Source organism: Tursiops truncatus, chromosome 13 (genome assembly GCF_011762595.2).
Source record: "Tursiops truncatus isolate mTurTru1 chromosome 13, mTurTru1.mat.Y, whole genome shotgun sequence".
Classification (NCBI taxonomy): domain Eukaryota; kingdom Metazoa; phylum Chordata; class Mammalia; order Artiodactyla; family Delphinidae; genus Tursiops; species Tursiops truncatus.
This window is the reverse complement of record NC_047046.1, coordinates 41,202,241-41,215,998: the sequence shown is the minus strand read 5'-3', so window position 1 is coordinate 41,215,998 and position 13,758 is coordinate 41,202,241. Positions and strand designations below refer to the sequence as shown.

General features: G+C 40.1%; 1 protein-coding gene across 16 annotated transcripts in view; it reads left to right on the top strand.

The window, feature by feature from the left end:
- Window positions 1-13,758, top strand: part of ZNF521 (zinc finger protein 521) — a 283,746-nt gene that overhangs the window by 153,433 nt on the left and 116,555 nt on the right. For 2 of the 16 annotated variants that reach the window (XM_073790623.1, XM_073790622.1), the window contains exon 6: window positions 10,483-13,252. The exons of the other annotated variants lie outside the window; for them this stretch is intronic. In XM_073790623.1, the coding sequence (XP_073646724.1) occupies window positions 10,483-10,682 (200 nt within the window). In that variant the 3' untranslated portion in view covers window positions 10,683-13,252. Of the gene's footprint in view, window positions 1-10,482; window positions 13,253-13,758 lie in introns of those variants that run through there. 16 annotated transcript variants of the gene reach the window in all.

The window sequence follows — 13,758 nt, the reverse complement described above, 5'->3', positions numbered from 1 at the left end:
CCTGATGGAAAACAAGGTCTGCAGATGACTCAGTGAGGTGTAACTTTAAATCCCTTCTTTGACCAAGTCATTTGCATTTGCTTCTACGTAGCCCACGTATTTTAATGCAATTTCAATGTCAGGGAACCTCCACGCTTCTTTCTGGATATGCTGGTCTCAGGCTTTTGGCCAGGGACATTTGTGAAAGGAAAACCATCAGTGTTTCTACCAGGTATACACTGGAGATGCTCTGCATAAGTGCCATTTTGCAGCTAGGTGTGAACACATGGTTTGAGTTGCAGGAATAATTACTCAATAAAAATGCATTCGGGATTTGACTTATGTCTATTAAGGAAAAAAAGAAAACCTCAGTCTGGATTGCATTTTGACACAGTTTCAGTAAGAAATCAGACCAGTGACTATTTAGAGGTTTCTCTTCTCTTCTTCTTTACACACACACACACACACACACACACACACACACACACACACACACACACACACACACACACACACAGAGCTACGAAACATTTTAACAGCTTTCCTGGGGAAAAGATTTCCCTCTTTTAAAGTCTGCACAGATGAGAAATTTTTTCTTGTCTTCCTTTGTTCCTTTCACATAGTTTACATTGGCTTTTGACCTGAAGATACAGAAAGGAGCCATTGTGCACTGTGTCCTTTAACTCATTATTCACTTGTCTTTCTTATCAGCACAGTAAATATTTATTGTTTTTTTTCCTCTTTGAGATTTCTGTTATTATTATTATCATTGTTGTTATTATTATTTGGTATGGATTAGCACAGATCGTGATGGGACCAGAGACTATAAATGTGTCTAACCCAGGAAAGGGATTGCCTCATATAAAATTATGAGGCTCAACAGCAGTAGAGCAAATTTGTAAGTGCTCTGAATAAAGGGTTGTTAAGCATGCGACGATACAAAGAGATGACATTGCCAAGAACTATTTATGAGAAGCTTAATTTTTTCACTCTGATAATTCTTGACCAATAGTTACCAGCCTCTAATTATCTATTTTAGTTAGAAAGAAATTTCGATCACTACGGAGGTTGGCATTGCAACTAGCGCATAAATCCCCAAAGAGACCAGTGTGTTCCAAACAGCCACAGACAACTGTCTCGTGAAACAGAGGGAGCAAATTGCGAGCGGCTGGTGGTAGACAACCGGCAGTAAGCTCACCATCGAAGGCCAGTTAGCTTGACAAAGAAATGATCAAAGGGGAGAAATACCATTATCCTTGGAATTGATGGCTACCGTCATGGCCTTTGGAGGACAAGTGGTCATTATATAGCTATGGCTATTTCCAGCCCTTGCTTTCATAGTTCTCATATGGAGAATATGAAGGGAATGAATATAAACCATTTACCTAAGAATTGTTGTTAAAAATTGACTTAGAGATGATTACTTAATAAGTTTTTTTTCCTGTTTTTCTTCTGATCAGAAAGATGAGTGATGTAATAGCAACATTGTATCTAAGGTGGCAGAGTACACTCTTTTGCGAAAAAATAGGAAAATCCACAAATAGTCGTTAACAAACATGTCCCAGATCAAGGGCAATGCTTAGAGTATTTGGATGGAGCAAACGTATTTATCTTTTAGAAAAGCAAAGCTAGAATTTGGGGCTATGAATGACAACTAATACGAAAACACAGATGCATAGGTATTAACTATTTTTATTCAAATCTCTAATACTCAGTGCTTTATGGATAGTTACAATTTTTTTTTTTTTTTTTTTTTTTTTTTTGCGGTACGCGGGCCTCTCACTGTTGTGGCCTCTCCCGTTGCGGAGCACAGGCTCCGGACGCGCAGGCTCAGCGGCCATGGCTCACGGGCCCAGCCGCTCCGCGGCATGTGGGATCCTCCCGGATCGGGGCACGAACCCGCGTCCCCTGCATCGGCAGGCGGACTCTCAACCACTGTGCCACCAGGGAAGCCCGATAGTTACAAGTTTTAAAAGATCATGAAAAGATTCAAGCTTTCCACAGTGCATGTGGGAAGATATCTACCCATGTATTATGTTACACATGCTCTGAAGGACTGATATCAAGACAAAAGGAATGCATAGGCCAGTTTTGTACAGTGCGGTGGAATTTTAGTCTGTGCTTGTGGCAGGTGACATCCGTATGTTCTGCAATTTGTTTGGTGCCCAGGGTCACAAATGGTATTTCCATTTCTTTAGTGGATGGTGCACTATGTACTAATCTTCATTATAGTTCTGTGACATTCAGCATCACCTCTGAAACATGTCAGCTTGAGTGCTCTTGCTTTAGAATAGACTAAAACCAATATTTTGAGGCCTATAATGGTTTTGGATTTTATGTGTCTGAAGGGGAAATATCCAAAGATATGGATCTCTGCATAGGGAGATAAAGAGCCATGTTGCACTTTACACACTCAGCTTTCATTGGCTGCTTTTTTAAAAAAATGAATAGAATGCATCTACAATAGTGCATATATGTGTGGGTGTATAGATATGTGTCCACCTGCACTGTCCAAAGAAGCTCCACGTCCTTAGGTTCTCTGGAGTTTACATGAATTCTAAATGAGAAGACTATTGAATTTTTTTTTTAAGTCATCTTCAGTGGATTGCTTACAAAACTCGGGGAAGTAAGAAACAAGCATTTGATGTTAAATATGTTGAAATACTGGCTTGTTTCATCCGGAGCTGAATTAAAAAAGACGAAATCTGGGCAGTTTAATGGTAACAGAAAGCTACCCTCATGTGGGCAATGCTGGCTTATTTGAAAAGCCCATAAAGGGTTTCTACATGGACCATACAAAAGGGATACTTTCTCTTTAATAGCCATCTGTACAGGAGAGATGAGAAGTGGGCCAGGTCATCTCTCCTCAGCTGTCATGATATTAACGTAGGTAATGGAGCAAGGTCCGCGTTCTGCTGGGTGTTGTTTTTTATAGATGTTCATCGATTTACACAGATAATTCTATTTATTTCTTAGAGTTGGTCCAAGTGAACCAGGCAGAATAACAAACACCAAAGCATTTCAAATGACTTTATCTTTGTTTGCCACGTAACTTTGGTCTGAAAAATGGTGTCACACCTACCGTGCAGATGGCTGCATGATTTGTAAAGCAGCCAGAACATTTAAACAAATGTGTGATGTGGGGATAGATTAAATAAAGGATAAAATGGAGTGTGGGCCACAAATTCTAATAATCAGATGATTTTAAGTTGTATGAAGTGTGGAGTGATGGTCACAGTGACAGCAAGGAAGCTTGCCAGTGACAGCAAGGTGCCTCGCAGCTCTCAGGACGGCTCCTGTGGCCTGGTAGGCCTCAGTTTGAGAACCGCACATTTGCTGTACAGCTGACAGCTCTGTATGGGGACATCAGATAAAACGTATGTAAAATGAAGTGTTATTGCTTCGTATGAAATTGTTCAGAGAGGGAATTTGCAGACAGTAACTGAAAACAGAATTCATGGTACCAGTGAAGCAGACTGTAAATATGAAGAGGGTTTAATTATCTGCACGATTTAACAAAAATTCAAGACGTATTCAGAAAGGACATACGCAGGCATAAATAGGAAACATAGCTACACTGTTTACCAAGTGCAAGGTGGTGGCACAGGAAATTATCAAGCTCCGCTACCGTGAGCCTTTCTAAAAACAAAGACAATTTAATATGAAAGCAAAAGGATCTTTTCAAAGAAAAAATAATCTGTTTGGAATAAGATACAGTTTTCAAGAGCTCATCCTGATTATTTGGATTCTTATTTCGGAAGCAGCTTTTCAAGGAGATCTTTGAGCCTCTCTATTATTTCAGTGTTAAGCTTTTAAAAGACAAATCAGGATGTTTATCCTTGTTTACGTGTTTTAGCCTGCACCTAGCAGCTTTGATTTACAAGAGTAAAAATACTTGCAGTTAGTGGAGTTTCTAATTTACAAGCGCCTAAGAAAGCCTCTTAGACATTTCTCCTGATGCTAATTTTCTGTGAGCCTGGGGGTTTTCACTGAGCCCACTGACAGATGGAAGATACAGTTTCTTGTTACTTTTTAGAACACATCGTCCTAAAAGAGACCTCAGAAGAACGTTGTTCCCAAGAAGAATTACGGGATGCCAGCCTTCCTTCCTAAGCTCCATACAGAGACGCTGGGCAGAGTCTGTGGCAGATAGAAGGTTCCATGTGACTGTCAGAGAGACGTTGGTAGGGCTTCTGGCTCTGTTTTTGTCCTCTCCTTTGACTTGCATTAGGATATGCCACGGGCATATCCGTTTCCACTCACCAGTTTGATATGTTGTTTATCAAGTGTGGGTGTCTGTTTCTGCATGAAGTTTGCAAAACATTTCTCAATGGAGGGCAGGGAAAGTCATCAGCAAAAGATAAAGAGATCCATCCCCGCCCACACACAGGCCCACATACGCATAGGCATCGTGACCTATTTCCACAGGATCGGCTCAGACATGTAAAAAGAAAAGGTCTCTGATGACCTATTTCCATAGGTTATTTCCTACCTGGGGGGGGCCAATCATAGCAGTAAACAAAGGAAAGGGAGCCAATATGGAGAGTAGGCGTTGAACTTCAGCTGCTCATATTGTTGCATTTGGTGAGCTGATAGGGCTTCCTAGGTCACCTTTAGAATTATGCCTATGACAGCAGTAGCTACCTGCCAAGATTGCAAGGTATCTCACGGCTCTCAGGATGGCGCCTGTGGCCCAGCAGGCCTCAGTTGGAGGGGTACACATTTGCTGTACAGCTGGCGGCTCTGTATGGGGCAGCCGTGTGGGCTGTTAGGGAGCTGGAAAGGAGACAAGCATGAAATTTCTTCTAACCCCAACTCTGTTTTTCTGTACTGTTGGCTGCTTCTCAGTTCCTTGACAAAAAAACCAATCAGGCACCCTTTAATCCGCCTGTGATTACCACTGGTATAAAAAGAGAAGCATAATGAGGAAAAATGCCTCGTTTTGTTGCCTTCAAAAGCCAACAAATTGGAGTTAACTTGACAGGAAGTGGCTTAATAATTAGATTATTTATTTATTCCTGACACATATCCCCCTGTTACTAGTCTCAGGAGACCCTGTAGATGGTACGATTTTCAAGCTGCCATTACTTCGCTGTCTTCTGTGAACAAAGAAGCTACTGTCTATCAGTCAATTAAATGCACTCTTTAAGCAGAGGCTTCGAAGTCCTCAATGGAGAGAGCCCTGGGACGCTGTGGCTGATGATTCCTTTCTCTGTACTGTACATCACACTCTCAACTACGGTCCCCACAGAGATGGAATAAAGTCAGGCATTAAAATATCACTTGTTGATTTGTTTGCTAATGAAGAGCCATTGAAATGTTTGTGTATTTCTATGGCAAAATTGTTGATAAAAGGGCTGACATGCCTGTGTATCTTAGTTCATCTGCCGTGAGTGCTTATTTAAGAATTATTAAAATTAAATTCAACAAAGAACAGAAATGTTTTAAAAACCCGGAGATAGCAGGAGTTTTCTTAACTATTTTCATCAAATTAAGTGACTAAAGGCAGGAAAGACAGAGATGGCATCATTTCAGTCCCTTGCTTCCGTTGCGTCCATCCAAACGCCTTGTCTTCTCTGACTTAAAAATGTCATTAAAAAAAAAAATTTATTGGAGTATAGTTGATTTACAAGGTTGTGTTAGTTTCAGGTGTACAGCAAAGTGAATTAGCTATACATATACGTATATCCCCTCTTTTTTTTTATTCTTTTCCCATATAGGCCATTACAGAGTATTGAGTAGAGTTCCCTGTGCTGTACAGTAGGTTCTTATTAGTTATCTGTTTTATATATAGTAGTGTGTATATGAAAATGTAAGTTTTTTTCAGAGAATCTGGGGGGCACACCTTTTAAGTTGGAAAAGATATGAGAATTTCTTTGTGAGGATACTGTACTTGGAAATGTTTATAAGATGAGTAGCATTTTGGTAGCAGTTTCTCTAACTCAGTGAAATAGGTGCAGAAGTTTTTCTAGGGAGCTTAGTGGGGGCTTTTACAACCAAACTAGGAGAACATCTGTGACACATCAGACACAATCTCACAGCCCCGTGGATTTTAGAGAAATATGACTTTCCTTTTCTCTATGTTCCTCTTTCTGTTTTCTTTTCCTCTTTTTCCATTTTCTTTTCTCAGCATTACTTTATTTCCATCTAAGTGGTGGTGACTTTTCAACCACCACTTAGTGAGGGTTTTTATCCCTCAGTATATTCATCACCTTCTTACTACTTCCTGTTTACTATGTACAAAAGCATGCCCTTGCTGGGTCTCTCTGGCTCCCATTAATTGGTTTTTATTTTAAGAGTACATCTGTTGTTAGGTTGGAGGGCTACAGTCTGCTTGGGCTGAAAGACTCAGATAATATTATGACAGCTCTCTGGTGAAATATTTAGCTATGGCTCTGCCATTTAAAGGAAAAAATTTGGAATTTAAACGAAGGCCGCCGAACACTGAAAAGTATCCCTCTTCTTTGCATCAGGCTTCGTAACTGTAATCCAGGCTTTCACTATAGTGTTCGCGATTACCTGACAACAGGCTGTAAAGAATTAATTCAGGCCCACCATCAAATGGCCATATTCTTTATTTCTATCCTGTTATTCCAAGTCATTCTGTTAGAAAAAGCTTAGATACTCGGAGGTGTTCTATAATAGAAAATGAATTCGAAACCCTTTCATTAATTGGTGATTAATATATTTCAGGATTAGTTTAAGCAGGGCCCTACCTCCTGCCCAGTCAAGTATGTTCTGGTTAATATCCAATTACCTGCACCTTCATAGTTATTATGTCTTAATATTTCGGATATGATAACCAGAAACTTGAGAGTCATGCTAATGAGGATCATAGAACAAGAATTAACCAATGACATACTCAATGATCCTTAGTGAGGAAAGAAGCTCTTTTTTCGCCTTAACACATTGCTTCAGCATCTTCTGGGCACTGACTGAAAAGTAAGACTTTGAACTACAGCCAGTCCGGAATGGGAGAAGTGAATCGTGTTCTTCTTTTGCGTAATAGTAACCTGAATGTGCCGTATTAAAGTTCACCTAAGAACATGGTTTACGTTCATTTTATGAAGACTCAGAATAGGAAACAGAGTGCCAGTTTCTATTTCCCAAACAGGAAACATCATATCCTTTATCTTTTCCTTCTAACAAAGCTAAAAGTTGTTACCTCTTCAAAGGATGTTTTAATTCAGATGAATTTGGAATACCTTTAATAGTTCACTAAGGAAACACCTTTCCCTGCTACCTTTTATCGTCTTTCCACCCCCCACCCATGTATCAGGATGCTGTACACATGTTACATCTCTATTTATTTTTTTTACAGGTAATTTCACTTTTGTACAATCTGACTTGGCTCCCCGAGCACTGCCTTCTAGGGTGGTGTGTGCGGCATCAAACCACATAGCTTTCAAGAGTGCACGTTGTACGTTGCCCCTTTATATGCTGTATTGTAATGAAGCCGCATCAGTAACTTGCAGTGAAGGGTGATTGTTGCATGGGGATGACTACTACACCTCGGGGTCCATTTGCAACAGATTATTCTTTTTATTGTTGTTATTACTTCCCATCTCCTTTACTCTCTTGCCACTGAACTTGCTCTTGGCCACCGGTGCAGGTGCAACCGCAGAGGGCATCTTAAGGAACATTGCAGGCAGCATTTTTTCTCTTAGGCACATACCAATCACCATTCAGTTCCAAACCCAGATACCCTGGGTGGCTTGGTGGGCCTTTATTGATCCTCCTTTACTCTGTGGACTTCGTTTGTAATGTTTCCCATCTTCATCTCCTCAGAAGAACAAATTTACTGTGAGTAAAAGTGACCCATTTCTTTTCCCACGTTTCGTCTAGATGTAATAAAGTTGTCGTCAGGATGATCAACTCATTTGTCCCTTCCCCCAAAGAGATTTAATAATTTATAAAGGGGGCTTAAATAGGATCGCTGTTTAAGGAAAATATTTGTATTTTCCATATCTTCTTGGGCTTCTTTAAAACGTAGAATAGGGCTTCCCTGGCGGCGCAGTGGTTGAGAGTCCGCCTGCCGATGCAGGGGACACGGGTTCGTGCCCTGGTCCGGGAAGATACCACGTGCCGCGGAGCGGCTGGGCCCGTGAGCCATGGCCGCTGAGCCTGCGCGTCCAGAGCCTGTGCTCCACAGCGGGAGAGGCCACAACAGTGAGAGGCCCGCGTACCGCCAAAAACAAAACAAAACATAAAGTTATTATGAGCGTTGTACATAGTAGTAATGTCTCTACAAAATAGCCTGTTTCCTGCCCCCAACCGACTGCTGTCACTCAGTAACTAATAAAAAAAATAGTGTGGATTTAAGTCAAGGATCCTGTGTTCTTATTAAACAGAGTTATGAACAAGGTTTTAGCCTGGGTATAATTATATGCGAATTCTAATCCCTTTGTTGTCATAATTTTAGTACCTGTGTCCATTTGTTTTTCCAAATGGTTAGGTCAGCTGTTGTTCTGTTTTTCTTTTTCTAAGGCTGAGCTACTGTGCAGCATTCAAACTAAAATGTAGAATTAGAGCTGACACACCTTCAATTGAACTATCAAGTCTTTTAAAACTGCTTGGCCGGTGACGCCAGGCCCGCGCTGTTCAAGTGTACACACTTCCGATTGTGGGCCAAGGAGCATTGATTTTTAGCTGTCATTTCTAGTGCACATACTGTAGAATTGAAATTTAAACCTTAATCCACTCAGTAATGCAATTAATTTTTAATGTGCAGTAATACTAATTGAAATAGCCTGAATTTAGTAAGTCACCACAAGACATTTTCTAAAGCAAGAGTCTCCACTGAGAACAGGGGAGGACAGATAATCATTGTTACAGTGTTTACAGGATAAACGCTCACTCTGCAGGCCTCCAGTGTTAAGGGGGTGTTCTTTAAATTAGACTATAGTGTATCTCTTTGTGAATAGAAATATCTTTTCAGAGAGAATTCCTACTTTCTACCCACTGCAACAGGCTACAGAATTTCTGATTAACTTTTTTTTTTAAAAAAAAGCATAGTTTTAGTTAAAAATATCTTAACAGACTAAATGCAAAATTGTATTAACCCGTTCTTCTAAAAAATGCAATTATGAATAGTTGCAAATGAAATTACCTGCCATCAATGTCATGGTCAAAAGCAACGTCACAATGGGTAATCTCATTATATGATGTGTATTTGAGATACTATTTCCAGATTCGATGAATACATGTACTTTATCAGCTGTCTGTAAATCTGTTGCCTTGTTTTGGTGTATTTATATTCCTGTGAACCAAAAACACCCCCTACTTTCTTTTATTTTAAACAGTGTTCCTTGGCATGCTCTTTCAAAATAGCCTTTTAAATGTTTTGTGAGGTTTTTTTTTTCCCTAGGCCAGAGCAAAGCAAATTTTGCACAGTAAAACCAAGTAGGTTTCCAATCATTTCTACACTAAAAAGGTTCTCTAACCACATTTATCTGCAGTGAATGAGGACTTTTTAAAATGCATCAGTTCTGCTGATGAATGGGCTTGCAGAGTGTTCAAAATGAGCAGAAGCATTAAGTTTTAGAAAAAAGGCAAGCACTGTATATCATGTTTTCATGGCTCTCACGTTATAGTATTTAATAAGCTGATGGTGCTGTTAAATATTTAGTAAAGGTTCCCTCATAACCCTGCCTTCTATTCAAATGGGATTTGAAGACATTTTTGCAGCACATAAGTAAAAATGATGTTACAGAACTTGAGGCAGTTATAGCGTGGCATATTATCTAAATGAAGTGTGGGTAACACGGTACAAATGAGTTCAGCAGATTCACACCTAAAAAGATACCTAAAGCAATTCCCTTTCTTTGGATTAAGAGTTCGAACTGGCTTTCACTTTGTCACTGTTAAGTCAAAGTGCTGTTGGGATTATTTACATAGAATCTTAAAATGATATTATAGCATACTTTTTAAAAAGGAGGCTCTTATATTGTAATGATTTTGAGCCATCCTAGTATCAGTTGAGCTTTAAAATAGACGTTTTTTTCTTTTTCACTAAACAGAGAGAGAGGAAGAAAAAGAGATGAGGAAAAGTCAATTTATAGTTTATTCCGAGCATATTATGAAATCCAACTGGGGTATAGTAAGTGAAGTCTATACAGCATCCGTTTGGGGTATGCTAGGCGAACACCGAACCTTAGACACATACTGCTGATACAATGCATAATGAATCACCTTTATCAATTTCTTCTTCTAACATTTGATGGTTATTATCCAAATAACAATAATTGTTCTTTTAATCTGGAGTGAAAATTGGTTTCCAGGATCCTTAGCGCACTATTGCCAGTAAATAATGCTGCTGACATCATGACTGTTATCATGTTGGTGGCTTAGAATTCACATGTCAACCTTTCAGTGCTTAAGCGTATGATGAGTTTTGAAAGTATAAAGTTGAAGGCTGTATGTAGTTTGTCTTGTATGTGATGCATTTGGTTCTTCTAGGAGCCTGTTTGCTCAATTCTAATTTTCATCCTGTTTTATATGCAGCCAGTGACCACAGTATTCATTCAAACTGCAGAGAGACACATCTCATCTGCAAAGCATGGCTTCCTGATCTTATGTGCTATTTGTATGCTCATAAGAAGAAACACAGGATTCACGTGATTGGGGGGAAACACCTTTCTGTTTCGAATTATATATGTCACATGTATGTTCATATCAAGAATTTCATAATGAAGAATGGATAAAGGAGATAGCTTTGGGTATACATGAAGCAGAGGGGTAGGAAAGGGATGCGGGATTCATCTAGAGGTGTGTTTAATATTCAATGCTTGATGTATGTTGACCCCAGGTTACAAGAGTAGAAAATCCCATTTTCCGGCTTGTTTCAAATGTAGTAAAAATGCTGCTTCAGTTGCTTTATGCTACTCACATTGGGAAAGGTGCTTATACTGTGATAATTATCATCAAGGAATATTAATGCGTTCAGCATTTGTAACCCAAAAACTCATTATAGCTTAAGCTGTGCATCATCTGTGAAGAGAGAACTTTGCCAGAATTCGCTCTTCACAGGGGTTGCCTCCTGCTTGCTGGAGTGGCCAGAGTACTGCAAGAGGTCACTTAGGCTATTTTTGAAAGCTGAGGTTTTGCAGTTTTTGAATCGCTACCTTCTGCCTAAAAAGCTTTATTGTTCTTGCCACAAAATGTCCTCCTTCTAAATGAGTGCAGAGTGAAGTGCAAATAATAATAAAATAAGGGAACTGTGTCTTGCCATGTAGAATCCAAGAGGGTCGGCACATAGATTCCATACCAAGATAATTGAAGTATTGGTGTCTTTCCTTCTGTCATTGAGCAAAGGGATTCATTTACACCAGTTTCCTTAATGCAGGTGCCCTTGGGTTTCAGATAGAAATGCCCCCACTGGGGCTCCACTTCACAGCCCTCTGGCTGGAAATTGTGTAAATAAGACTGCAGGGTCACCCTTCCTTTTTCGGCAGCAGTGTCCTTAATTAGTCTGTGACAGTCTTGCACATGAGCCTGCCCTGTTCCTGGGATCGTTTCTCGCACATCCGAGACATCTGTGATGCGTACATAGGTGTTTTTGTATGTGTGTTTAAAATTATTCCGGGAGGTGCATATACTCACGTGATGGGAAGGAACATCTCTGGGTGTGCCCAGAATCCTATAACTTAATCTGATCAAAAGATCTGGCTAGGTAGCTCCCTTGTAAATTGTAAGTGGTTAGTTTCAGAAGAACATTGTGCCCTCACCTGAGGTGGGCAGCTTGTTGAATAGGGAGCTGTGTGCCTGGGATATTTTTATGTGATTAAATCCCATTATTTTTCTCCCACTGATCCCTTGCTTGTCATTTCCCACAAGCAACATTGCTCCCTGCTGCATGTTATGGTTTGTGTTGGGCCAGGCAGAGAACACTAATACTCCGTTCTATCAGGCTGTCTGGCTTTGCAGGACTGCTGTGTTTCTGAGGTCAAGTTGTGAACCTGGCCTTGCTCCTGGGAGGACTAGAAAAATATGTTTCATAACTTCCCGTAGACCTATGCGGAGAGTAAGAAGGAAAACCGTGAAGCCCATAGGCTCAGTTTAGATGAGCTGTGAGGTTGGAATTCATCAAGCAGGAAAGCTCACTGTTGTTTAGGAAGCTTCCTTACCGTGAGGGGTCATGGCCATCGGTGCCCGGTCAGTCATAGCTGAGGGCATTGAGGGACGGAGTAATCATTCAGATAGCCCAGCAGGCACAGACACACAAGTTGATAATCTGGAATCGACTTGCTGGAATAAAAACTTACTTCCCTTTTAAAGTTACTTCCATGCAGGGTTATTGATAGAATGAGTACCTGAATTCAGTTATGATATTGTATCCTTATTCCACTGGAGGCAATTTGGTTTTTTTTGTTTCTGTTTGTTTGATTTTTGAACGGGACAGAATCTTTGTTGTATACACTGGAGCACTAATGCCGCAAAATGAATGAATGTCCTGAACTAGAGACCTATTCTCAGTAGAGTTGGGCAGGGATGCTGACAGTCTAGCTGAGAGATGCAATGGTGGCAGATCTTCTGTGAGCATGTAAACTTAATAATCTTTATGAATTTTGAGCAACTCATAACTCTACTTCCTCACCCAAAGAAGCATTATGAAAAGATTGCTTCTAAATCCTTCAGACATTCTCTGCACTTGTGATAGATGCCATCCTCCTTACCTCGAGGCGTTGGAAATGAATGTGGTGGGTTTTTTTTGTTTTTTGTTTTTTGCAAGAGTTTAAAACGTATACTTTAAAAGGAGCAAATTGCATTTTCATGTTTAAGTTCGTTATTTGCACTTGATGTGGTAAGATCCAAATGTGAAGAATTGCTTTTGACGTTATTTCTGTGTCTGCTGCATCCTAGGATCCTTGCATTATGATGCTGAAGGGCACCATCGCATGGAATAAATGTGATGTTGGAAACCTGGCAATATCATAAGATCGCATTGTATGTCCAGGCTGTTTCGGTTAGTTGTAACTTCTTCAGTTATTGAAACAGCTTAATTTAACTTAGTAATGACACAGTCAATAAAATTGTGTGCAAGTATATGTGTCTTTTATGAAAAAATTATAATCTTCCAAGTTGTATCGGTTTGTTTAGAGGCAAAAAAACTTCTCTCTCTTAATGAAAAGGTAATTTTAACTTTCTTTAAAGGCCTGTTTTACCTAATCTGTGTCTTGAACTCTCACATGTTATGTTATGAACTAAAAGTACATTCATTTCAAAGGTCTTAAATTATATGGCTGATTTCTGAATTCCAATTCAAATTTTCTGTCAGTAACTATAGTTTTCTAATTTTTTAATGGCCTTTCTTTAAAATAAATTTTTATAGTTTGTGTATTTAAGTGTGTGTGTGTGTGTGTGTGTGTGTGTGTGTGTGTATGTACACATGCGCACATATCTGTATGTAGAACTGCTGCCAACCCTTTTCACCAAAGACCTACTGGTGCACCACTCCCTGTGTTGTGTTTAACCTGTTTCCAGCAGCTCAGAGAGATGGTATAAAAGTGAAATGAGGGCTTCCCTGGTGGCGCAGTGGTTGAGAGTCACCGATGCAGGGGACGCGGGTTCGTGCCCCGGTCCGGGAGGATCCCACATGCTGTGGAGCGGCTGGGCCCGTGAGCCATGGCCGCTGAGCCTGCGCGTCCAGAGCCTGTGCTCTGCAACGGGAGAGGCCACAGCAGTGAGAGGCCTGCGTACCGCAAAAAAAAAAAAAAAAGTGAAATGAAAACCATGGAGCTTATATTGGAGTCTGATGTTTGAAACAGAGATATTAGAAAA